The sequence below is a fragment of the Aythya marila genome (assembly GCF_965140915.1).
Source record: "Aythya marila genome assembly, chromosome: 18".
NCBI classification, from domain to species: domain Eukaryota; kingdom Metazoa; phylum Chordata; class Aves; order Anseriformes; family Anatidae; genus Aythya; species Aythya marila.
The window spans coordinates 12019059-12044042 of NC_139059.1; the positions used below are offsets into that span (position 1 = coordinate 12019059).

General features: G+C 45.9%; 1 protein-coding gene across 8 annotated transcripts in view; it reads left to right on the forward strand.

Moving 5' to 3' along the window:
• Nucleotides 1-24984, forward strand: part of MYOCD (myocardin) — a 247438-nt gene that overhangs the window by 122682 nt on the left and 99772 nt on the right. For all 8 annotated transcript variants that reach the window (XM_082774747.1, XM_082774752.1, XM_082774755.1 and 5 more), the window contains exon 2: nt 10357-10586. In XM_082774747.1, coding sequence (XP_082630873.1) covers nt 10439-10586 — 148 coding nt within the window. In that variant the 5' untranslated portion in view covers nt 10357-10438. The remainder of the gene's footprint in view (nt 1-10356; nt 10587-24984) is intronic.

The window sequence follows — 24984 nt, forward strand, 5'->3', positions numbered from 1 at the left end:
CAGCACATGTAATGGGGTCTGGTAGCCCCTATGCCCTGCCCAGGCCTTGCCCATGGTCAGAGCTGACAGTGAATGTTTATATTGTGTCTCAGCTCCCAACCCAACTTCTCCATCCACTGCACTGTGTTTCTGGGAACTACCAGAGCTCGGTTATAGATTTGGCTTTCTGAGCCTTTGCATCTCTTTCACTATTCTTGGTTGTATTTGATTAAAAACCTGTTCAAATGTTGTTTGAAATCCAATCACAGCTTCAGTTCTGGAAGAGAAGGTCCTGTTACAATTGTACTGGGGACTGCAGACAGTCTCAGCACTTTGTTTCTCATTCCTGAGGCCTCTTGCCCCAAAGATGTCAAATCACAGCTCAGCATGGAAAGAGGTTTTGAACAGGACGGTGAACAAGGCTGATTGCAGTGGATTACAGGAGTCAGGACTCAGCAGAACATAGGAGCCCAGAGCATGAGGGAAAAGTGCTGGAGTCTCCACAGGGGTTGTATCATGGCTTTAGACAGCAACAAGTCTGCAGGAATGCCAAAGGACTGGCCCTGGTCTTTCCATCCATTCCTGTCAATGCTGTTAGCATGGCCAGTTTGAATAAGATCTCTACAAGAGCAGGAGCTGAGACATGAAGTGTGCGGGCCTTGAATATTTTCAGAGAAGGAAACTCTTGTGTGTGTCTGAAGCTGCGTCCCAGCATTGTCACCTCTATCCATTCCTTACACTACCATCCATCACTCACACCCCTTCTAATGGATCCCATTAGCTGTTTTCTAGCTGCAGAGACATCTTTCCCCATATGGTGCCAGGAGCTGGGGTTGCCAATACAGAGCCTGTGCTCAGTGGTGCCATAAGAGAAAGTGTTAGAACTTGAGCACTATTTACATAAAAGGGGGTTCCTCTCCATCCTGTCTCAGCACCTAATGAACCCACACTGGTGGGCTCTCCAAAGAGTCTGTTCCTACTGCTATTTGGAGCAAAGAACAGCTTTTTTCCAAACTGTTGGGAGTGGAGAGATTCCAAGAACAGATAGATCTCTGGGCTGAACACCCTGGGATAAGAACTGGAAGTGGTTCAGAGTGGCCACTGTTTCAGCTGATGCTTGACCTCTCCATTCAGGCCCATCACTTAGGGTCTCTTCATAGCCTGAAACAAGAAATATGTGCTTTTGGGAGCAGATCACCCTTCTTGCTCTTCAGCTTACAGATAGGCACCATGACTGTGCCTGTTTCACTCTGGTGAATATGAAGGGAGTCACCTGAGACACACTGTTCTCAAGGCCCTGGATATTTACTGGAGACTGCTGGTGTTCTGGGTCTGATAAGGAAGGTGGCAGTGGGCACCATTTCAGATTTTGCACAGGCATCAGCTAAGGGATTTTGTATAGCACAGGCCTCCCCCTATTTCCACCTTGTTTAACAAGGATTTCAAACTGTTACCTCTTAGAAGGCTAATGCTGACCCAATATTTCTATAAAAAATCACAAGGTTTTGCAGAAGCAGCAGGCAGACATAAAAGCAGCAGTTGTTTGCCATTGCCTTTTCACATTTCATCACTCAGAAATGTTCCCATGAAATCACCCCCAGAGCCTGCTGCAGGCTCTGCCAGGCATGCCCACACTTCCTTTGTTTACAGGCACTTTGCATGAACTGGGAGGAGATACTGTTGCCTCAGTTCTGCAGCAACGTAAGCAGGAGCATAAGGAAGTCTGACAGATCTTTGGGAAGTCTTGCTGATCACAGAATCACAGAATCCCAGAATGGCTGAGGTTGGAAGGGACCTCTGAAGATCATCCAGTTAAACCCCCTCGCAGAGCAGGATCACCTAGAGCACCTTGCGCAGGATGGCACCCAGGCAGGTTTTGAATATCTCCAGAGAAGGAGACTTCACATCCTCTCTGGGCAGTCTGTTGTAGTGCTCTGTCACCCTCCCAGTAAAGAAATGCCCCCTCACACTGAGCTGGAACCTCCTGTGCTTCAGTTTGTGCCCGTTGCTTCTTGTTTTGTCACTGGGCACAACTGAAAAGAGACTGGCCCCATCCTCTCGACACCCTCCCCTCAGGTATCTATATATACGTTACTGAGATCTCCCCTCGATCTCCTCTTCTCCAGGCTAAACAGGCCCAGTTCTCTCAGCCTGTCCTTGTGCAACAGGCACTCCAGTCCTCTCATCATTTTAGGAGCCCTCCTCCGAACTCGTTCTGGTACTTCTATGTCCCTCTGATACTGGGGAGCCCAGAACTGGGCACAATGCTCCACGTGTGGCCTCAGCAGGGCCGAGCAGCTGGGGAAGATCACCTCCCTTGAGCTGCTGGCAACACACTTCCGAATGCAGCCCAGCATCCTCTCAGCCTTCTGGGCCACAAGGGCACATGCTGCCTCCCTCCTGGTCTGCCTGCTGTCCACCAGGATGGCCAGGTCCCTTTCTGCAGAGCTGCTCTCCAGCAGGTCATTCCCAGCCTTTAGTGGTGCTTGGGGTTATTCCTCCCTAGGTGCAGGACCCTGCAGTTGCCCTTGTTGAACTTCATAAGGTTCCTCTCAGCCCAACTCTCCAGCCTGTCGAGGTCCCTCTGAATGGTGCACAGCCCTCTGGGCTATCAGGTACTCCTCTGGGCTTTGTGTCATTAGCAAACTTGCTGAGGGTACACTCCGTTGCGCTGTCCAGGTCATTGAAGAATAAGTTGAACAATGCTGAACCCAATACTGACCCCTGAGGGACACTGCTAGCCACAGGCCTCCATCTAGACTCTGCGCCTCCAAGCACAACCCTCTGAGCTCTGCCATCCAGCCAGTTGACAATCCATCTCACAATCCACTCATCTAGGCTGCACTTCCTGAGCTTTTCTATGAGGATGTTATGGGAGACAATGTCAAAAGCCTTGCTGAAGTCATGATAGACCACATCCACCACTCTCCCCTCATCCATCCAGCTAGTCATCTCATCATAGAAGGATATCATATTGGTTAAACATGACTTCCCCTTGGTGATTCCATGCTGACTACTCCCAATCACCTTCTTATCCTCAACATGCTTGGAAATGACCCCCAGGATGAGCTGTTCCATCACCTTTCCAGGCATGGAGGTGAGGCTGACTGGCCTGTATTTGCCTGTGTACTCCTTCTTGCCCTTTTTAAAGACTGGCATGATAATGGCTCTCTTCCAGTCCTCAGGCAGCTCTCCTGTTCTCCACGACCTTTCAGAGATAATGGAGAGTGGCCTAGCAATAACATTGGCAAACTCCCTCAGCACCTGTGGGTGCATTCCATTTGGAATGGAATTTGTGGAAGTCAAGTTTGCTTAAATGATCTCTGACCTGATCCTCTTCAACCAAGGGAAAGTCTTCCTTTCTCTGGACTTCCTCTCTTGTCTCCAGGGTCTGAGATTCCTGAGGGCTGATTTTAGCAGTAAAGACTGAAGCAAAAAAGGCATTCAGCAACTCTGCCTTCTCCATATCATTTGTCATGAGGACACCTGCACCATTCAGCAACAGGCCAACATTTTCCCAGTCTTCCTTTTTCTACTGATGTATTTTAAGAAGCCCTTCTTGTTGACCTTGACATCCCTTGCCAGATTTAATTCTAATTGGGCCTTGGCCTTCCACGTCACATCCCTGCATACTCTGAGAGTGTCCGTATATTCCTCCCAACTGGTCTGTACCTTGTTCCACATGCTGTAAACTTCTATTTTCTGTCTGAGCTTTGCCAGGAGCTCCCTGCTCATCCATGCAGGTCTCCTGTCCCCTTTGCTTGACTTATTGCTAATAGGGATGCACCGATCTTGAACTTGGAGGAAGTGATACTTGAATACTGACCAGCTGTCTTGGACTCCTCTTCCTTCCAGGGCCCTAACCCATGGGATTCTTTCAAGTAGATCCCTGAAGAGGACAAAGTTTGCTCTCCTGAAGTCCAGGGTCACAATCCTACTTTTTGCCCTCCTCACAAGATCCTGAACTCACCAGTTGGTCACCCTAGGAGAGACACCTCTGCCAAAATGTCTCACTGGTTACATCACTGAGCCCTGGCAGCCTCGCTATCCTCTAATGGTCACCACATGTCACTAACATGTCAAACCATAGTCATTCAGTCTAGTTTTTAAAGTTCTTTTCAATTATGACATTTTCTACTGCTCTTTCCTTGTTACCACATTATGACAGCACCTGCAATACTGGACATACTATGTCTTCTCCAAAAGAATAGATTAGCTTCTAGGTGCTACTACAATGTAATAAATTACCTTATACAGGGAATCTTCATCCGAGGAAGGGCTTCTAGGTGCCAGAAATGTCCTGTGGAAATGTATGCACAAACCAGGGAATTATTTCCCAAGGAGTTCATGGCAGTGAATCTGTTCATTATGGATGCACACTACCTTTAAGTTCAATTATTACAAAAGCATACAGTTTTTGTCGATCTGGTTTTGTCCCAGATATTCTCAGCAAAGTTACATGGCTGACAGAGATGTGGATCCTGGGAGGATCTGGGTTAATAACTCATTTCCTAATCACCACTTCCTCTGCTATTTTTCACCACTTAAAGCTTCATTCTATGAAAAATGAAGGATAAGTCACTTCTTTTGAAAATAGCTTGAGGGGATGGGGCTGAGGGCAGAGCTGAGATGTTCTCCTGAGAACAGGCCCTATCTCTCATCATCTTCCACAGGCCAAAGGCCAGGAGCTGTCCTGAATGAAGACAGCTGCCACTTTCTATCAGAGGACTCTTTGCTGATGTCTCAGGCCACATAGCCTTTGGGCATCTTGGAGCAGATATCAACACTGGGAATTTGGAGGCTGGGAAGGAGATATTACCCTAAAATCTCTGGAGTGCAAAGAGTTGGCAAACTTTGCTGAGCACAGGGGTTCATGATGTGACCAAATACTAGGAGAATTTGCCTTGAGTGAAGATTTTATGGCATCATGTTTGCATAGCTTTGTTCACTGAGTCTTGGCACTGGCTCCATGGAGGGATTGCACAAAAAGCTGCATAAAATAACCCATCAGTGGAGGGGGGTATCCAGTATCCAGGCTTGTGGCAAGTTTTTTCGATTTGTTTTCCATTCACTGAGGAAGTCTCCTGGCTCCCTTTCCAGGCAGCCCTCCTTAGCAGCAGCTCCTTGCATGGAAGATGAAGTGGTGAGCAGGTCACTTCTCCAGGGCATGGGAGGAATGTGCAGATCTGTGGGAAAGAGCCTGTAGGCTCCACACAGTACCATTGCACTCAGCTCCATCAGAGCACAGGGCTTTCTGCATCCTCAGGAGGCATGAGGCAGTTCACTGAGAGGAATCATCCAAAGGGGACATCATCTGCAAGGAAAACAGCAAAATAATAGCCATGGTACATTCCCTGGCAGCCCTGGGATGGTCTCAGAAGAGCAAAGGTCTCTTGTTGTTCAGGGTGTGGGGCTTCTTCTTCAGGGTGTCATCTTCCTTGCCAAACTTGACATGGCCCTAAGGAAGACCAGGCAGGGTTCCTGATGAAGCTTGTACGTAGTAGGGTTTGATCAGCATCTGCAATACAAAAGTGCAAATGTCCATGAAACTTCTGCCCACAGGAATCCAGAGCTACTCTTACTGTCTCAGCACTGTAAACATCAGCTAAAACACACAAAGTCCATGTTTAGTGAGATGGTTTTATCAGCAACATTCCTGCAAGCAGAAGTCCAGGAATACAAACACACCACAACAAACATGTGAAGAATTTGATAAGGTTGAACTGCATCTCTGAACAACTTTCTTCTGTTTTTTCTCTTTGGGTATTTAAAGATTTATGTTGAGTCAGGATCGCCTAAGAAGCACTTCACTTGAATTAGAGCTAAATGTATTTACTTCCACTTCAACATCTGATGGAGCAAACAGGAAAGCAGGCAAGGATTTAGATGGATTCAGTATCTGAGGATGTATAATCTATGCTTGTTTCCATCTTGCATGCAGGAGGTGGCACAAGGGAAAAGGTGAGAAGGTATAAAGTGAACAAGATTAGATGTATGGGTCCAACTTGAACAGGGAGTAACTGGTCAGACCAACAACGCTATTAACATTGCATCACGTAACATAAGGGAGGGGGGCAGCCTTCTGAAAGTGTGATTCATCAAACCATTCCCAAAGATAAGAAGCAAAGTGTGTTTCAGGGTGTTGCACCTAAACTTATGCATGCTACCAGTAAGAGCCAGGTGTCTAAGCATGGGACTCTCATGCCTATACAGATGTCCCAGATATGACAGATATTACTGTAGGGACACTCCATTTCCTTTTCTTCTCTCTTCCCTTCACCCCCCCCCCAAAAAAAAATAATAATAATAATAAAAAAAAATCTGTTTTACTCTTGATGTTTTAGTTGTTGTTTTCTTTTTTGTTTGCTTTTGTTTGTTTGTTTGTTTGTTTTTTTGTTTTCTAAGAAGAGGTTACAGTTTTAAAAGATTAAAATATTTTAAAATAATACTGTGAAAATTCACAAGTGACTTGCTCTCCTATTTTTATTTATCGTGTTTATTTTGCAGTATCCTGGAGAATTCAACTTCTTATCCCAATTAGGGGTAAGGGAGAATTATAAAAATCACAAAAAGTTTTGTGGTGTGGGAAAATGACTTTCTTCCAGCTCTGATAAACTTGAAGCAGCGTGCAGAGCTTGAGGCAACATGCATAGGTGGATGGTGTGTTTGAGCTCTTCCTCCAGTTAAAGCTGGGTGTTTTCACAATGGCACTTCTGCAACACCTGAGTAGTACTAGGCACCCAGATTGGATGAGGGCAGTGACAGCTCTGGGCTTAGCCCTTTAGATGAACAACTGGCTGTGAGCATACCTGCAGATTGTTCCAAAATAGAGGCCAGTAAAGGGAGGTCAGGACACACTGCTGCATGGCCAGCCATGTCCCAGGTCCATGCCTCCATGAACACACATGTGCCTGTGCTGCACTTGCTTTGGTTTCTGGTCTCTGAACCTTCTCCCTTCCATACAGCGATGTTCGTCCCCAGAGAGCAGGACAGCAGATCTTGGAGTCAAAAGAGTACATGGTGTCTGTGGGCATTGCAACAGCTGCTGGGGAGGTGGAGGAGCAGGGGAATTGTAGAAGGGCATTCTGGCTGGTTGTACTGCTGCATTGCCTCCTCCTGCAAGAGTGGGAGGAAGGCTGTACCGCAGGGTGTCGCAGCAACCTTGCAAGCCACTGATCCAGAGGCAGTTGGTTGCCTGAGGGTCACAAGGCTCGGGCTCTGTCAGTGTTGAGCTCAGCATCCATCTCCAGTCCTTGGGGATGGTGAAACTTCACTGGGAAGTGGCAGTGACATTCAGGCACTACCTCCTGCCAGGAAATCTGTGCCTGTTCCTGAATGTTCATGCATGAGACGAAGTGTCTGGACATTGTGGATCTGCACCAGTCTACCCCAGGGAAAGATCTGGTCAGGGGCGCTGTAGTTGTGTAGTTCCTGACAAGATTGACAAGGGTAGCTTTCAGAAGACCCTGAATTTGAGTGCTGAAGTCCTTGGAAAAGAGACGCAACCAAACTCCATATGGGCCTTTATGGGTGCACAAGCACATGTAGTGGGAAGCAAAGCTGATCTTCCTCCACACTACATTGCTCTCTGCACAGAAAGCAGGGAGGCTTGTGAACCAAGCCGCTGATCCTGAGAATCTCCAGTGTCATACAAGGAAGCACCCACCAGCTACCATTGTAGCCTAGCTTTATGAATTTGATATTTATAGCCAGAGAGAGACGGGACACGGCCTGTACTGTGTATAGACTTGCAATTTATGTGTTGGCAGCAGTGGTTGATGGGAGATGTGCTTTGAGGCTCAAAAGTGTGCTTAAACTTTGTAAATACAATCAGTTCAGGCTGAAGTGAGTGAACAATGTGGAATGTTTTGAGGCCAAAACTGACTTTAGAAAAAAACACCATTGAGCCAGTGGTACTTGAGAGTGTTGTGAAAGCATGCATCTCCAGGGCCGCAGCGTGACCTCCTGGCTCAGACAGTAAGGACCCCAGTACAATCACTGCAAATTAAAATGTTGCGTATGCTCTGAGTGCAAAAAGATTGTACACAGTGCCTGTAAGAAGCCTTCCTGAAAGACTCTCGCCTCTGCTGGTGGTCTTGCAGTTTCAGCACTGGATGTCTGGCTCACAATCTCTATTTTTCAAAAACATTAATAATCATAATCCATATAAAACTGTCATATTGGTTCAACATGTACGTCACCAAAGCCCTGACTCATTTATCAAAGATTTAGTGTTCATTTGAACACAGTCTCATTTTTGTAAGCAGATGCATTTTGCTGGATTGCCCTGTCATCACCCACTATTGCACTGGAAAGATGCATCATATCAGCAACTTCTAAAAGTTAAAAAATGTACATTTTAAAATAGTAATGTAAACATTTATTGCATGTTCCATGTTAGCCATGAATTAAATAGAAAGTTTTGGAGATAATGCTGCTTGTTCAGAAGTGGGTCTACAGACCTACAGCCACTGGTGAATGAATGTACAGCAGATTTGTTGACCATAACAGTGGTGATTATGCAGTGGTGTCACTAGAAAGGAGACCATGAGCTGCCCAAGGGAGCTAAAAAATGTTCAGGCAGAGATGTAATCTGAGAACGTCAGTTCAAAGATTTGGTGTGCAACACAGCCCTAGCTGGTCTGGGTGCCTGCAGGGCTGTTTCCATGGCATAGACCTGAGTAATATGCATCATGTTGAGCATGTAAGATGGGAAAGAGCTGCAAAGGCAAGTAGCGAAGACAGTGGAGGGAAGCAAAAAGAAGAAGGGAGGAATTGCTGCGAGGGTTTTGCTCAGACTGACACACAGACACAGACTGAATTTTGATCAAGCATGGTTCTGCATTTTATTTCAGTGCATAGCCACCAGGGTTATGTAAGGACACAGCCTCTCCCAGGCAATGCATATGGAGACAGTTTATGACCCATCTGCAAAGCAATACAAAGACACAGGCACACCTGGGACGTCCTTCCTAAACACTACATGGGTACCCCACATGATATCTCTCCTGGCAAAGAAATGCAACACAAAGCAGGACGGAGGGACACAATATGTGACCTGCTGTCAGTGGGACATGGCCAGGGGGCAGTGGTGAGGGCAGGTGGGGGTGGGCAGTGAGATGGATGGGAATGAGAATGGTGGCAAATTCTGTGCCGGTGCAGGGTAGGAAGCGGGGTGTGAGAAAGTCCTGGCATGGGTAGCATGGAGGAGATGGTATCATATACAATGCACTATTCTTACTTCCATATACAGTAAATTGGTAAGTTTTTTGTATTAAATCAGATTTTATCACTGAATCAATCTTGCACTTTTCTATTCTTGTTCTCTACAAATGACCTTTTTTAGCTCTCCTCAGTTCTTTCCTGATGGGACTCATTAGGAGCTGGTGCTGATTTTTACAGGCATTCACTTTCACTTAGCATCTGGAGATTTTTCTTTGGACAAAACACTTTGTTGAAATGGTCCTTGCAGCCTTCTGCTGCTGTGCTTAGTATCAGCAGCTCCTTTTGGGTCGTGTGTCTACATCCCACAAAGACATTTGGCATAAGCTGTATCCTTCCACTTCCACTCTCCAGTGAGATATACGTGTCATCAAGGGAAGCACCTCCTTCCCTAGATGTTTTGTTGAAGTGAAACCTGAATTTGTAGAATTTCCTGAGAGTTTTCCTGATGTATGTTGACTAAACTCCATGTAAAACTCAGAGTAGAACAATGTAGTAAACAAACAATTCTAATCTTTCAAGAACTCTCAGAAATTTTTACCTAATCTGGTGAAATACTTCAGAAAGGCTTTAACTCTACTGTGTGTGGTAATCACAGTTTTGATGTCAAAGAATAGTTTTGCATGCACACTTTACTAAGTGTTTACTAAGTGTTTTTACACTTTCTGGTACGAAGGGTAGCTGCTGCTTGCTATTGATCATTTGCTATGTGTATCATGCAGTTAGCAGCCTATTCTGTGTTGTATGCAATTATTTCCATTAACTAGATTGCTCAGCTAGCCAGAGCCTTACATAAAGAAATGTTGTTCTCCATTTGTAGATCTGCTCTGCATTTCTAACTGTTCAGGAGCTCTCTTATTTGGGTGCCATGTGCCTGTGTTATTTCATAACACCCTTGGCTTTCTGAAGGTATTCTGTGCTTATGGGTGAAAATTCTCCTGTCAAAGCAGCCAAGGATGCAGACGCAACAGACAAGGTGGGCAGGATCATACAGGCAATAATGAATCCTGAAGTCTTCCCCTGAAATGTTTCTAATGCATGACAACAGATGGAATACTTGCTTGTGGTCTGATTGCTTTACAAATGCCAGTATTTGTTTACTGTTACAAGGACTGATTGGAGAATTCGTTCTTCCCTGCTCCTCTTCTCTTTCAGGGGTCGCTTTGGTGTCTGGTTCTCTACTTTAGTATCCAAAGTGGATCAGCCAGAATCTGGATCAGTCCCTGCAGGCACGGTGATGAATGGTGTGATCAAACAGGATTGCTTGGACCACAAAAGTGCACCAAGTGGAAATGAAGAAGAAAAGGCACGCAAAGAGAAGGCTGTCAGTGAAGTGAGAGATGGCACCAAGCTCCAGCCACCACCCTTTGCAGAGCGGAAGAACGGTGAGTACCTCTCCCAGTGGTGTCAAGAGAGGGAAAGTGAGTGAGCACAGACTGGATAAATGCTGATTTAGCATCTCTTACATGTGCTGGGTTGTGGCTCATCATTATTCTTATGTGTGGGATTTTTGAAGGTATTTCTGGTGGCAAAATTTTAAGACTTAATGGAAGCTCAATGTTTCTGTGTAGGCTTAAGTGCTCTTGTCAGACTTGAGGCAGTTGCTATGTGCTTTGCAATCCAAGTGTTTGGTATAATTTGGGGATGAAATATAACATTTCAAGGCCTTAGGAAGAAACTGGTGTTCTGATGGTAGTAATGCAATTTGTTGGGGAATAAGTGTGATGCAAGGTTGGTCAGTGGGGAAGTGGGGCGAGTATTTTGTTTGCAAACACACTGATAGACTTGTTCCAATCTCACTGAATGCTTCAGGTAATCTTGTCTTCAGCAAAATTGCTTCAGATCAATGTAACAGAGAACAGAATTTCACCTCGGCCTCTGAAAGCATCATTTGTGGTTCCTTGGCCATGGGTCCAGAAACTAGTCTTGTTGGTTTAAGTGGAGAGCTGTTGGAAGAAGGCTGATAGACAGAAAAAAAAAAAGAAAAATAAAATAAATAATAATAATAATAATAATAATAATAAAACAATTCAGCCATTCAGCCTAGGCAATGCATGCTCAGGCTGAGGAGTTGTTTGCTATTTCTTTCAGACAAGAGTATAATATATGAAATGAAGAAAATTCCTTTTGTGCGCTCTAAGCCTTTCAACATGAAGTGTTCAAAATATCACACAATGTGAAAGTGCAGCTCAAAGGCACTATTTTTGCTTTGCATCTTTGATTGTTTGCATTATTGTACAGGACCCAATTTTTCTCAATCACTATAAATCATAAATAATCTAAATGATGTCATCATGGCAATGTACTGGTGTCAGACTGGAAAAACACAGCAGAGAATCAGGCCCAGAGTCTGTCCATGGTCAGATTCAGTCACACCAGTGAGAGCACTTTTTTTCTGCTGTCCCAGATATCAAAGTATACTTATGATAACATGATACCAAAGGGAAAGAAAGATGGCACACAGACCTCCACAATTCCTCTATAGCTTTCCAATTCTTACTTTTTGCAACCATTTTCCTACATGTTTTTTGTCACAGAAAAAGCAGAGAAAGGGCCATTTCCAGGTGCCCAAAGGTAAAAGCCACCTCTGAGCATGACCAGCAGATACACAGACACTGACACCAACTGTGCTAAGCCCTGCAGGGCTGCGGGCAGTCACCTCGCAGCTGACCCTGTATTGGAGGCTCATCAGCTTGGCCATCAGCTTGGTGGTCCACCAGGTCATGGCTCCACCCCTGCAGCCCCTCTATGCAGGGCTGTTTGCAAATTCTCAAAGTGAGAAGAACCCCCACAGTCTGGGCATCTCTCCAGCCCTTTGCTCTTCTCCTTTTGCTGCTTTTCCCTTTCCTTCACACTTTTAGACAGTGTAAGGGCTCAGCTCTTCCTGCTGGCCTTGCTCGGGAACAGCTGTCTTCCTTCATTTCACATCATCTCAGGAGCTGGTGGGCCTGCCAAGTGTCATGCATCTCATGTGGCACCCAGGCTTGCCTTTGATGTCACGTTCTCTGGTGTGACAGCTCCTGCTGGGCTGGCAGAGCAGCCTGAGGAGCACCCAGCTGGGGAGCGAAGAAGGAGGGTTGCACCCCCCAGCCCTATAGGCGACCCTCCACAGCGGGACACAGCAGTCACCTCCCATTGCTTTGTAAGCCACCACAGAGTCCTGAAGTAGATTTGTCCCATCAAGACAGAGCCTCCTTATCCAACTCAGTACATTTCGTAAGGTTACCACAGCAGAAACTTTGTACGCTGTGCCCCACTGTGGGATGAAGGGTTAGTACTTGGAATTGCTATAGGTAAAAAGGAACGTGTCACTGTCTCCTTTCTTCCCAGTCCCATGAAGGGCATCTGTACAGGTGTATTTACCAATCTTGCCCTCATCCTCCAGCCTACAAACACAAGGAGGACAGCAGCAGCAGGAAGCAGGGCTCTACCATCCAAGACTATGTCACTGAAGGAGGCAGTGGCTGAGAATGAGGTTAGGGAAAGAGGTGCAACTGCCATCTGTTGTCATCAAGGGCCTTCCAGGGCAAGTAAGGCCTCCTGAAACCAGCTAGCAACATGCCAGGACTGCATGTAATCACAGAATCATAGAATCATAGAATATCCTGAGTTGGAAGGGACCCTTAAGGATCATCAAGTCCAACTCTTGACACCGCACAGGTCTACCCAAAAGTTCAGACCATGTGACTAAGTGCACAGTCCAATCTCTTCTTCAATTCAGACAGGCTCGGTGCAGTGACCACTTCCCTGGGGAGCCTGTTCCAGTGTGCAACCACCCTCTCTGTGAAGAACCCCCTCCTGATGTCAAGCCTAAATTTCCCCTGCCTCAGCTTAACCCCATTCCCGCGGGTCCTGTCACTAGTGTTAATGGAGAAAAGGTCTCCTGCCTCTCGACACCCCCTTACGAGGAAGTTGTAGACTGTGATGAGGTCTCCCCTCAGCCTCCTCTTCTCCAGGCTGAACAGGCCCAGTGACCTCAGCCGTTCTTCGTACGTCTTCCCCTCAAGGCCTTTCACCATCTTCGTAGCCCTCCTCTGGACACTCTCCAACAGTTTCATGTCCTTCTTATACTGTGGTGTCCAGAACTGCACACAGTACTTGAGGTGAGGCCGCACCAGCGCAGAGTAGAGCGGGACAATCACCTCCCTTGACCTACTAGCGATGCCGTGCTTGATACACCCCAGGACACGGTTGGCCCTCCTGGCTGCCAGGGCACACTGCTGGCTCATATTCAACTTGCTGTCTACCACGACCCCCAGATCCCTCTCTTCTAGGCTGCTCTCCAGCGTCTCATTGCCCAGTCTGTACGTGCAGCCAGGGTTTCCCCGTCCCAGGTGCAGGACCCGGCACTTGCTCTTATTGAACTTCATGAGGTTGGTGATCGCCCAGCTCTCCAACCTATCCAGATCCCTCTGCAAGGCCTTTCCACCCTCATTCGAGTCCACAACTCCTCCAAGTTTGGTGTCATCAGCAAACTTGCTCAAAATACCTTCTATTCCTACATCCAGATCGTTTATAAAAATATTGAAAAGTACCAGCCCTAAAATGGAGCCTTGAGGGACCCCACTGGTGACCGCCCGCCAGCCTGACGCAGCCCCATTTACCATAACCCTTTGGGCCCTGCCCGTTAGCCAATTGCTCACCCATCTTATGATGTTTTTATTTAGCTGTAATGCTTTATTTCAAGAAGAAACAAGTGCAATGAATGTGATCCCCTCCTCCTGCCCTGCTACATCCCATCTCCTAAGGGGACAGGGTGTTCCATGCTCTTCCCAGCAGAGCCCTCCAGCTGGTGATCTATGCTTGTTCAGTGGGCCTTGGACAGACACCCGTTCATCAAAGGCACAGCTCCTCAGAGAGGACTAGCTCCTGCTTCAGTCTGAACTTTCAAACCACAGTCTTTATTTGATTTAACTTTGATTTAATAAAAAGTCTAGCTAGAATATTTTTAAATAGGAAAATAGTCTTTTAAACTCTTGTATTATTCAGAAATGTCTGAGGGGATTTCATTTAAATTTGTAAAAATAAATCACCTTTGAGCAAGCAGAAAGCCCATCCAGCAGGACCTACAAAAACCCAGGACTGGATGCGTAGGCCCAGGACAATGGAGACTGGTAACCCTACACTCAGCAGGAATCCTGACGTGTGTCTGCCCCCAGTCCTTGTCCCTTTTCTACCTCTGGGAAAATATATCGTCAGGCAGCCCTTTTTTTGTCACATACCAAAACTGCACCCGAAACCACAGAACACAGTGTTTAAACGCTCAATGGCATCTCCTCCTCCTAAGTTCTGGTCCACACTGGCCTGAACTGAGCAGAGCTGTGAACTGCTGTTTTAGAAGACCGTAAGGCAAACATGACTGTGGGCCTTCCTGAAGTCACTAGTGACACTGGGTTTAGAGCTGAGCTGTGCCTCGACCTCCCACCCTAACCACTGTGTATGCACCTTGACTGAGTACTGGACCTATGGGCTCTTGCACTTTTGCCTTTCCAGGGCAGGTATTTAGAGCTCAACAAGGTGACTTCACCCTCAGCAAATGCTCCACCCAGCCTCAGTAATAAACTGAGCTGCACACTGGTGGGATAGCAGTTCCTGACAACACCTTAAGCAGCTTCAGGATCCATAAACTGCATCTCTTTTCCTGGTCTACCTAAAACCTTCTCAGATCTTGACACCAAGCCAGTGGTAACACTTTAAAGAATCAATGCTCCCAGGGCATTTTCTTCAGCTGTTAATATTTTCCCTTCCCTTCCCTTCCCTTCCCTTCACTCCTCATCCCATCATGCTGCACACCTGTTCTTTATCTGTGGCAGCTGTGCCACAGGAACACCTGTACAACACTTTTCTCTGCTTGTCTTCTCTGGCTTGCATCAAGCCTACACATACTCTACACCCCCCTGTGTCACTGAAGATAATCTGTTCTCTGCACACCTTTCTGGCGCTGGGGAAGGTGGAGAGGAAGCAGGCCTTGTGAATGATTTTGGCCAAGCATCTCTCCCAGTGTCAATTTGGTCAGCTGGATTTTAGAAAGAGTTTTATGATATCACCTATAATCACAAGAAAGAGGATCAAAGGACATGCTAGAGCTAGTTGGTATCAAACAACTCCTTAAAGGCTGTCTCATTTCATGTGCTCAGTGTGCAGGGAGTTAAACATCCTCTGGTGCGCTCCAGAGATAACAAAGTCCCTGGCTCAGTCATGCTATCCCTGTTCTCTGTCCGTAGGACTCAAAAAGTAAAATGCATTTACTTTTATTTAAAAGTAAAATGTATTTAAGTTAAAGAGTTATCTAAATGCGAGGCCTATCTGATCTGTTGAGGCTTTCTCTGCCTCATGACACCTACTCAGGATGGGCCCAGTCATCTCTGGAGGGTTTCCCTTCTCTCTGATGACTATTGAACTTTAAATGACCGTATCTGACTGAGACGTGTTAGGGAAGGGATTCATTTTACCCATTTGTGTCTCCAAGTTTATCCATACACATCAAGTTTGGGTGTCAGAGCATACACAGCAGGTCATGGATGCAGTCCATAGGCATGTGGCCAGAGGCCATTAACTAGAAAGTTGCATGAGATTGACCCCACCTCCGGTATTTAGATAGTTGCATTTAAGAGAGCTGAAGAGTTCCACTTGTGCCTACTCTGGTTCACCAGCATGTTTGCTAATTGTTCATAATGTTTCCACATAGGTTTCCCATTGCTGATTTTGGAAAATAATGTAGTTAAACTCATTTGTTTATTTGTATAGTGAAAAAGACCCTCTGACCACCAGCTCCTTTAGCCCCTTGTTACAAAGAAGGATTTTCAAGGGCCCATCTGGTTTGCATTTAATGTAATGTGCAGGAAGGTTGCTCGTTTTCAGGGCCCATGTTCATAAGCAGTAGAATGTATGACAGTTTATTACACGAATGGAACTTTTTATTGCTGGGCTTTGTTGGGCTGCCAGTTAGGCTGAAAAAAAATAATAATAATAATAAAAAATAACATGCTTCCTAGTCCCTATCAAGGAAAATTAGAGAGCATTAAATTCTGTTCAAACTATCAGCCATTGGTAAGCTGGTAATCAAATCCAGAAAGGCTGGTGGGAGGTCAAGACTTTTTTGCTCTTAATGTTTCTGAATCATCAACTGTTATGAAATACATGTAAGTGAAACAGAAATACAAGAGCGATTTTGATCCAGAAGTCATCACAACATCACAGTGCATAGGCCAGAAGAAGCAAGATACCTACAGATCTGGGGGAGAAAACCCTAAATAGTCTTCTCTCAGCTCTTGTGGTGAGCATGTGTTTTAGTTTAATGCTATATTGGAAAGGTTATTAAATTACTATCTAGTCCCAAACAAAATCTAGCCTTTGTTCCGCATAGCCAGGTATGAGGTGTATCTACAGGAAGATTTTCCAAATTACCTTTGGATCCAAATCAAATAAATATTGCAAACATTGTATTGAACCCAGGTGATATCTAAGCCTCAACAAAATATCAGCCTGCAGCTTTGAACCACACAGCCCAGCTTTAATGCCACTTAAATCAGAATGCAAGAACTAAAAGAATTCCAGGAATCCAATGATATAACCTGTATTTTTAGAGCTGTGAGTGACTTGTGAGAGTGAAACATTGCAGTGACTAAAGATAGCATAAGCAAGGTTTTCCATGATTTATCTCAAGAACGTTCACAGTAAGTTAAAGTCGTTGGATGTTGTGATAGCAGCACCTACATGTTGGCGTGGTTTCAGGACAAGTCATTCATAACATATTTGTCACAAAGCAAAATTTCCATAACAAAACTCTGAGCTGCCTCTCACTTCCACAAGCATCATAAATATCACTCTTCTATTAATCCACTAAGAGGTTTATTTGTTTCCTAGGATCAGTTTTTTCCTTTAATAAAGTCAGGTACTAAACCTGCTTGCACGCTTCAAAAGTCTCCCATTTTTCTCTGTCTGGATGAATGATCAAAGTAGCAGCAACAGAGGAGGGGGACCCTGCCTTGGACCCAACCAGTCATCCCACTCTGTTCCTCTCTGCTGGCCACCTGAAGTTTAGTTTTCACTTTAAAAGGAGTTCATTGAATGACCCATCATTCCTTCTTGGGGGGTCTGCATTGCTTTGTGCACCCAGAGGTTGGGTAAAACTTTTTTTTTTTTTTTTTTTTTTTTCTCTGAAACTCATGTCTGCAGGAGTCATTTTAAGGATAAAGTCATGGCAAACATTTCCTGACATCTCACGATCAGCATTGCTCTTGGTTCCTGGCCCTTGATATCTGCAGTTTGCAAGGGTAAAGGAGAGGGGGCTGCACTGCAGAACTGTTTTCTCCTAGCTTCTAAAACTCTGTGATGCATGCAGACATGGCTTACCCTACAAAGCACTCATCTCACAGGCAGGTGAGTCTGTATCCTGCAGCCACATGCTTGGTAGACTGGGCATCACCTTGAGTCTTGTTTTCTCATGTGTCAAGTTCCAGTACAGCTTCCTGTACAGAAACCCAGTGGAAATGGAGCAGCCCTGGTCATGCTCCCCAGGCAGGGCTCCCTTTTCTGCTGGGTGGGGACATCCCGTGCAGGGTAAGGAGGGTGGCCGGGGGACTGGAGTCAGTTCCCTTCTGCCCCATCCTTCAACTAGCCCTGCTCTCAGTTGCATGGTGGTCCTGAACAGCTGCCCAGTCTCTACCCAAAACCAAGGCTATGTCCAATGCCTATATGTCCTTCTGTCCCTCCCCACCCCAACTCCCAGTGGGGTTATGTGTGGGTCACTCTCATTTCTGGGTTTCTTTTTCAGGTATCTTTTGAGATGTTTCTGAGAAGGATTGTCATCTCATTATGTGCCAAAGCTGCTCCTTTATTTCCTCTTCCAGAAACCAAAGTGAAACTGGGACAGCCATTTGTCATGATCTTTGTTGTTGTCCCATCACCCCTGACCTGCTCATCAATGATGTGCTTTGAACCAGCCCTGGCAATGCTTGAGTGATCCCATCTTGTCAGTTATCACAGCCTAGATGTTGCAAAGAACAGTGGTGCTGAGGCCTAATGGCCCCTCTGTTGTATTCAATGGACCATTCTTAGGGTGAGGTTGCAGTCTCTGCCTGAGTGCACCACTGTTCAGGACCATTGCTCAGCATCCAGCAGTAGTGAGCCCCCCAGGTACAGAGTCTTCTCACACCCCCATCAGACTGGCATTAGCACTCAGTGTTGAGGCTCTGCCTGTTGTCCTTTCCTTGTAACCATGCCTGTGATTAAACAAAGTGATTATAAGCTTTAATTTCCCTGATGCCCAGGGGAAAGATCACTGATGTGTCCAAGTGCAGCTTCCATTTTTGTTTCATCTAGTTTACATTTGTAGTTCTTTCTGTGTTGCTTTCATGATCTGTGCATTCTTGAGGAAGTTGCTCAGAGCACTTGCAGATAGGTTACACTTAACATCTGCCTCTTTGTAGCTAATTTTGGGAGCTACCTAGTTATGGGTTAAGTTCAATCCAGGTTACACTCCTTAACACATAATCAAGCTTGATAGATGGAATGTGAATGACATTTGAACACATAAAACTTATTTTTGAAATTGTGATCTGTAATATAAAACAAGGTATTCCTGAAAACATAAAAAGAAGCATCCTCTTACAAGAAAAACACCATATATTGCTCCATTCATGGTTAACCTGCAGGTGACTGAGCACTGGCACAGGTTGCCCAGAGAGCTAGTGAAGTTCCCTCCTTGAAGATCCTGAAAAGTCAGCTGTACATGGCCTTGGGCACCCTGCTCTGGGTATTCCTGCTGGAGCACAGGAGCACAGATGTCCTCCAGATGTCCCTTCCTACCTAAAGAATTCTGTGATTCTCTGGGACTCAGTAGTGCATAAGCTCCCTAACATGAAAACTTCATTAGAAATCTGGAAAGGATTAGGTATTTCTGGAGGTAATGAGGATATCCACATCACCGTGAGCCAGCATGTATATACCTAAGTGAGGAATCTAAAAGGGAATAGCAGGGAAAGACATCTTTTAGTTGGTTATCCCCTCATTGCCTGCTTCAGAACTATTTCCTCTTTCATATGGGGTACTTGCTACACTTATACTGGATATGTCAAGGCACATGCAGGACAAGGAGGTGATCCTAGACAGCCAGCACAGCTTCACCAAAGGCAAATTATGGCCTTCTATGATGCAGTTACTACATCAGCTGACAATGGAATACTGAGTGATGTCATCTACCTGGACTTCTGCAAGGCCTTTCACATGGTCCCTCATGACATCCTGCTCTCCAAAATGGAGAGATATGGATTTTAAGGGTGGACCAGTCAGTGGGTAAGGAGTTGGCTTGAAGATCACACCCAGAGAGTGGTGGTCAATGGCTCTATGCCCCAGTGGAGGCTAGTGAAGGGTGGCATCCCTCAGGGGTCTGTCTTGAGACCAGTGTTGTTTAAAATATATATCAATGACATTCACAGTGGGATCAAGTGCACCCTCAGCAAGTTTGCAGATGACACCAAGCTGAGTGGTGCAGTCAATACAACAGAAGGAAGGAATGCCATCCAAAGGGACATGGACAAGCTTGAGAAGTGGGCCCACATGAAATTAATGAGGTTCAGCAAGTCCAAGTGCAAGGTTTTGCAGCAGGGTTGGGGCAATCCGAGGCATGAACACAGTCTAGGAGAAGAACTCACTGAGAGCAGCCCTGCAGGGAAGGACTGGGGGGTTCTGGTGGATGAAAGGCTTGACATGATCCAGCATTAGCAGTATGCACCTGCAGCCCAGAAGGCCAACTGCATCCTGGGCTGCATCAACAGAGGGGTGGGCAGCAGAGGAGGGAGGTGATTTCACCTCTGCTATGCCCTGGTGATGCCCCACTTGGAGCACTGCATCCAGGTCTGGGGCTTCCAGCACAAGGAGGATGTGAGGCTGTTAGAGCAGGTCCAGAGTAGGCCATGAGGATGACAAGAGGGCTGGAGCACCTCTCTGTGAGGAAAGGCGGAGAGAGTGGGGTCTGTTCGGCCTGGAGAAGAGAAAGCTCCAGGGAGACTTTATTGCAGCTTTTCAATACTTAGAGGGGGCTTATAAAAAAGATGGAGAGTGACTCTTTGCTCAAGCAGAAAATGACAGGACAAGGGGGAATGGTTTTAAAAGAAAAGAAGGGAGATATAGATTAGAGATTAGAGGAAACTCCTTGCTCAGAGGGTGGTGAGGCACTGGAACAGGTTGCCGAGAGAAGTTGTGGATGCCCCATCCCTGGAGGTGTTTGAGACCAGGTCGGATGGAGCCCTAGGCAACCTGATCTAGTGGATGACATCCCCAGGGGGCATGGAACTAAATGATCTTTAATGTCCTTCCAACCCAAGCCATTCTATGATTCTATAATACATAAAACTGGTCCATTTGTGGTCTTGAATATACTGCATTGCACATGGAACTCCCTGACCCCAGATACTATTCTGCTATTATTACTCTCTTCTTTTTGTCACTATGCAGTGTCAAGGCCACTGCTGCGGCTATTTTCAGATTCTTACCTGGGTATTATTTCTGATAGTAACCATCTCTATCTGGATTAGTAAACTGGAGATGGAAGTTGGGTGAATTTTGACTTAGAAATGAGGCTTAAATATTTCTTCCAGGTAATTTGTCTGTTATGCCATTTTACCTAGTCAACTCTTTTTTTGAACTCTTCCATCTGGGACTGGTAGGTTCCTTACCAATGTTCCATTCCTATGTAAAATTAAATTACATATTTGCACAGAAACTTTTAAAAAACTTTCTCTGGCACTTGCTTCATACTTAGTTTTCTCAGTGCTCTCAGTTGGTGAACAGGAATCCCAAAGGAGTTACAGAAGGCTGTCACAAAGTACCATAGACTTCATCGCACTCAAAAGCAAAATTAGCTTTGCTCCCAATCAGGAGCAAAACCTTATAATTGATCCATCACTGCTAACACTGATAGACTTTCAACTTGTGCTGTTGTAGTACGGGTAAGAGGGGAAGAAGTGATGACTTGTTACAACATTTAATAGGAGATCACCAAATTGTAAAGATTATGAAGGCTGAAGAGATGATCATAAATGGTGTCTTCTGTCCCTGAAAAGAATGAATATATGAACATACTAGAACAGAACATGTTTCCAGTTAATGTACCATCTGTGTTAGATTTGTCCATTCACAAAGAGGAAACAGATATTTTTACTCTGAATGGGTTTTTAAATTAAGAGACAACAAGGAAAGAAAGAAAGTTGTATCTGCGTGTCTGTGTGCGCAAGTGTTTGTGAGTATGGATGTGCACGTGTGCATGTATGAACCCTGCAGGCAACTCACTCTGAGCTGTCTGACCTCTATACAATTTACAGAGCAATGGTGTAAAAACCACACAGCACCACATAATCCTCATGACATTCTCCAAAGAGCAGCACAAACAATTTTTTTAACTAACTTAATGGAAATTGTCATCAGTACAGGCAGCACAGGGTGCAATGTCAATTGCCCTGGGAACCAGCCCCTGCCCATGACAGGGTGATGGACTCAGGTTAGACCAGGGGCTCACCATGCATGGTCCTGAATGCAGGGCTTCCTCAGGCAGCCAGGAAGGCACAGCTAGCTGCAGGGCTCCTTGAGGAACTAGGACAGCCCTCAGTGGTAAGGTAGCACCTGGGGTGGACTAGGGCTGGCCCCCAGGTCACTGCAGAAGAGAAAGCCCAGGGCTTTATGTGCATTTGCACCACGGTGTTTCACTGACTTGCAAAGCCCAGAGAGGAGGTCTGAGAAGCTGGGACGCTGGTTACTCTGGACTGAAAGGAGACAATGCAGGCACCTGTGCCTGGAAATCATGAGGCACATTGCTGCTCAGATGGGGCTTGTGTGCTGACAGTTCAAGTGGAGCCACAAACTCATAGAGAGTTGGGGAGCCCCAGAGAGACCAGTGAGACAGGCCTGACCCAGAGCCTGCTCCCACAACTAATCACCAGCCAGAAAGGTCTCCATGGGAGACCTGTTTGGAGTTGGTTGTGTGCCGACTGGCTAAGGCTAGATCCTGCCATCCTTTGACATTCCTGTGACAATAGCTCTGCCTGCCCTAGTGCTCCCTTGTGTGTCCATTGCTCTGTTTGTATGACAAACAAAAGCTCCCAGGGGGCAGATGGGCTGTGATTGGAGCCCTTGCACTCCATTCCCATGTTTACTGTGGATCCGGCTTTCTCAGGGCTGGTCTGGGAGGGCTTGGAGGGGTGGCACTTCCAGGAATCCATCTCCAGATCCAGTGCTGCATCATCTTCTGGTAACATCTGGCACAATGCATTTATGCAGATGTTTAGCACTGTGGCTGCTTCACTGGGGTGATGTTTGGAGAACAGTTCTACGGATGAGAAAAGCTGCTTCATATTGGGGCTGTGCAAACCAGCTCATATATTTTAAAATGAGAAGAGAGGAAACTCACAGCTGTGTCTGTTATACATGCATTTAGGGCCAAATCAGGCCTCAGTTTCTGGCTTGGACATATAGAACGCTGCAGGGAGAGGGCTGCTCCTTCTGAGGTAGCTGAGCAGCAGCAATTTCTCTCTGCAGCTACTGCTGCAGCCCTGGGGCTATACAGACATTGCTTCTTCTTCACAACAGCTCCCAGAAGGTGCAGAAAAACTCTGCTGCCTTGTCGTTATTCCCCCATCCTCCTAAATCATGCAGTTCAGGGGCAAGTGGTAATGGAGGGTATAATGTGGGGATACAAGAGATCAATGTGGGCAATGCTTCACTAGGCTTTTCTGGGGACTGGGGTAAGAACTCTACTTTCCTTCCCATATTGCTGCAGTTTCTGCTTTACAAACCCACTTTCTCAGTGTGAAATTCTGCCCTGTCTCTCTGATCCCTCCTGCAGGAGAGGAACATTGTGGCTGCTGAGGTCTGTGAAGACTGTTGTCTCTGCCATAGTTTTCCTCATGCCCGATTGTGCTGTGTTGCTGGTATTTTATTTCTGTAATTTGTTTTTGTTTGTTTGTTTGTTTGTTTGTTTGTTTTTGTTTATTTTGTTTTGTTTTCATTAAGGAAGGAAATTATTTCAGTAAGTTCCCTTGTAAGGCTTAGTAACTGGAGTACAGTCAAACCCATCACAGATGAAGGATCCAAAATCAGATGAAGATCCTGGAGATTTAGCAAATAAATCACCATCTGTGTCTGAGTGACAGTTGAACACACGGAGCCCTGTTTGGAGAAATGGCAGTAGCTGTCCCAACATCCACAATGTCAGCCCTTGAAAGGCTCCAGAGAGAGATGCATATTAAGAGCACGGGCCCTGTAGCACTGCTGGTTTCCACATCTCTTTGACTAGCGCTCACGAACCTGTCTCCAAACTGGGTGGGGCAGCAGCTGGTTTTCTTGCTCTATTTTTTTTTCCCTGGGTTAAGGATTAAGGAGCTAAGGAGCTTCCCTTGCAGTGGGGAATGGCCTGTACAGTCTGCTAGCAGCTTTGCACACCAGTCATACGTCGTGCTGGCTGGAGGGCTTCTGGGCTTTACAGGTGGGGAGATGTATGGGAATATGTGTTACAGGGGCAGGGAAGGAGGGAGGCTAGTAAAACTCATTGAGAACAGAACTGTTTCCCCTGAATGGGCTTATCCAATGCTAATGATGGACAGGACACAGGAGCCTAGCTAGGTCTTTCACAGGCAGACAATTCCTTTATTGTGTTAAAACTAGAAAATAAAAATCTCATGGTTAACCAACATCATGACCACGGCAGCAACTCCACACTCACCAGGCTGCATGGCTGGTCAGGGCACAGACAGGGTGACTGTGAGAACCAAGCCAAGCTCTTTCCCACCACTATTGTGCTCATCACCCTCACCTTCCTAATGCTGCAGGACTGATATGGTACCTCCAAGGACATGTTAAAACTTCTGGAGGCACTTATGGAGCTGCAGGGGCTGGTGTTGCCATTACAGATGTTTTTTAGAGGTAGTTTTTAACATTCACTGTAAGCAGTGACTGTTAAACACTAATCAGCTAATCAGCTTGGGGTAACAAATTTTGGTTAGTTCCTTTTATGGGTGCTTCTCCCAAAACCTCAGTCCTACAATGTTCATACCAGATGTAAAGTGCTCCTCTGGCCAGCTAGCAGAATGCAGGACAATAGACATTGTCCTCAGTGGTACTTAGTTTAGCCAAGGATGGCTAAACTGGTCAGGATGCAAGAGACTGTTTGGGAATGTGAAAGTAAACACTGTGCAGCACTGCTCTCACTGAAGCATAGTTCCAGCTACTCTGGGAAGTGAACAACAAAAAAAAAGAAAAAAAAAGCCAGGACATATAAGCACTACTGATTATGAGATGGCAACAGAAGGCTGGCCAAAGAGAGTTTTAGCACACCCATAAAACCTGGCGATGAGCCTCTGTGTTTGCAAGAGGAATGGGAGCAAGAAGTCCTGGAGGACCACAAAGCAAGGCTGGAACAGGCTCGAGGCAGTTCACAACTGGAGGAACATTGCCCAAGCAGCAGGAGCACTGGGCTGCCAGAGCTGCTGTCGCCTGCAGCTATGAGCAGCCATGGTCTGCTGCACAATGACAGGCATGGAGACCAAGGTGGCTGTGGATTTGTTACAGTATTACTGTCCAAATCTGTTACAGGGGAGACTAGCATGAAGCCAGCAGAAGCACTGCACGTTCTGTGCTCAGGGCTGCATTTGCAAACCACCACAACAGTGCTCGGAAGGAACATTGTTACTAGCAAAGATGTTAGTAAAACAAGAGGAATTGTAATATTAACATAAACATGACAGATGCCTTCCTGATGGATGCATGTAGTCCATAAACATCATTGTCACA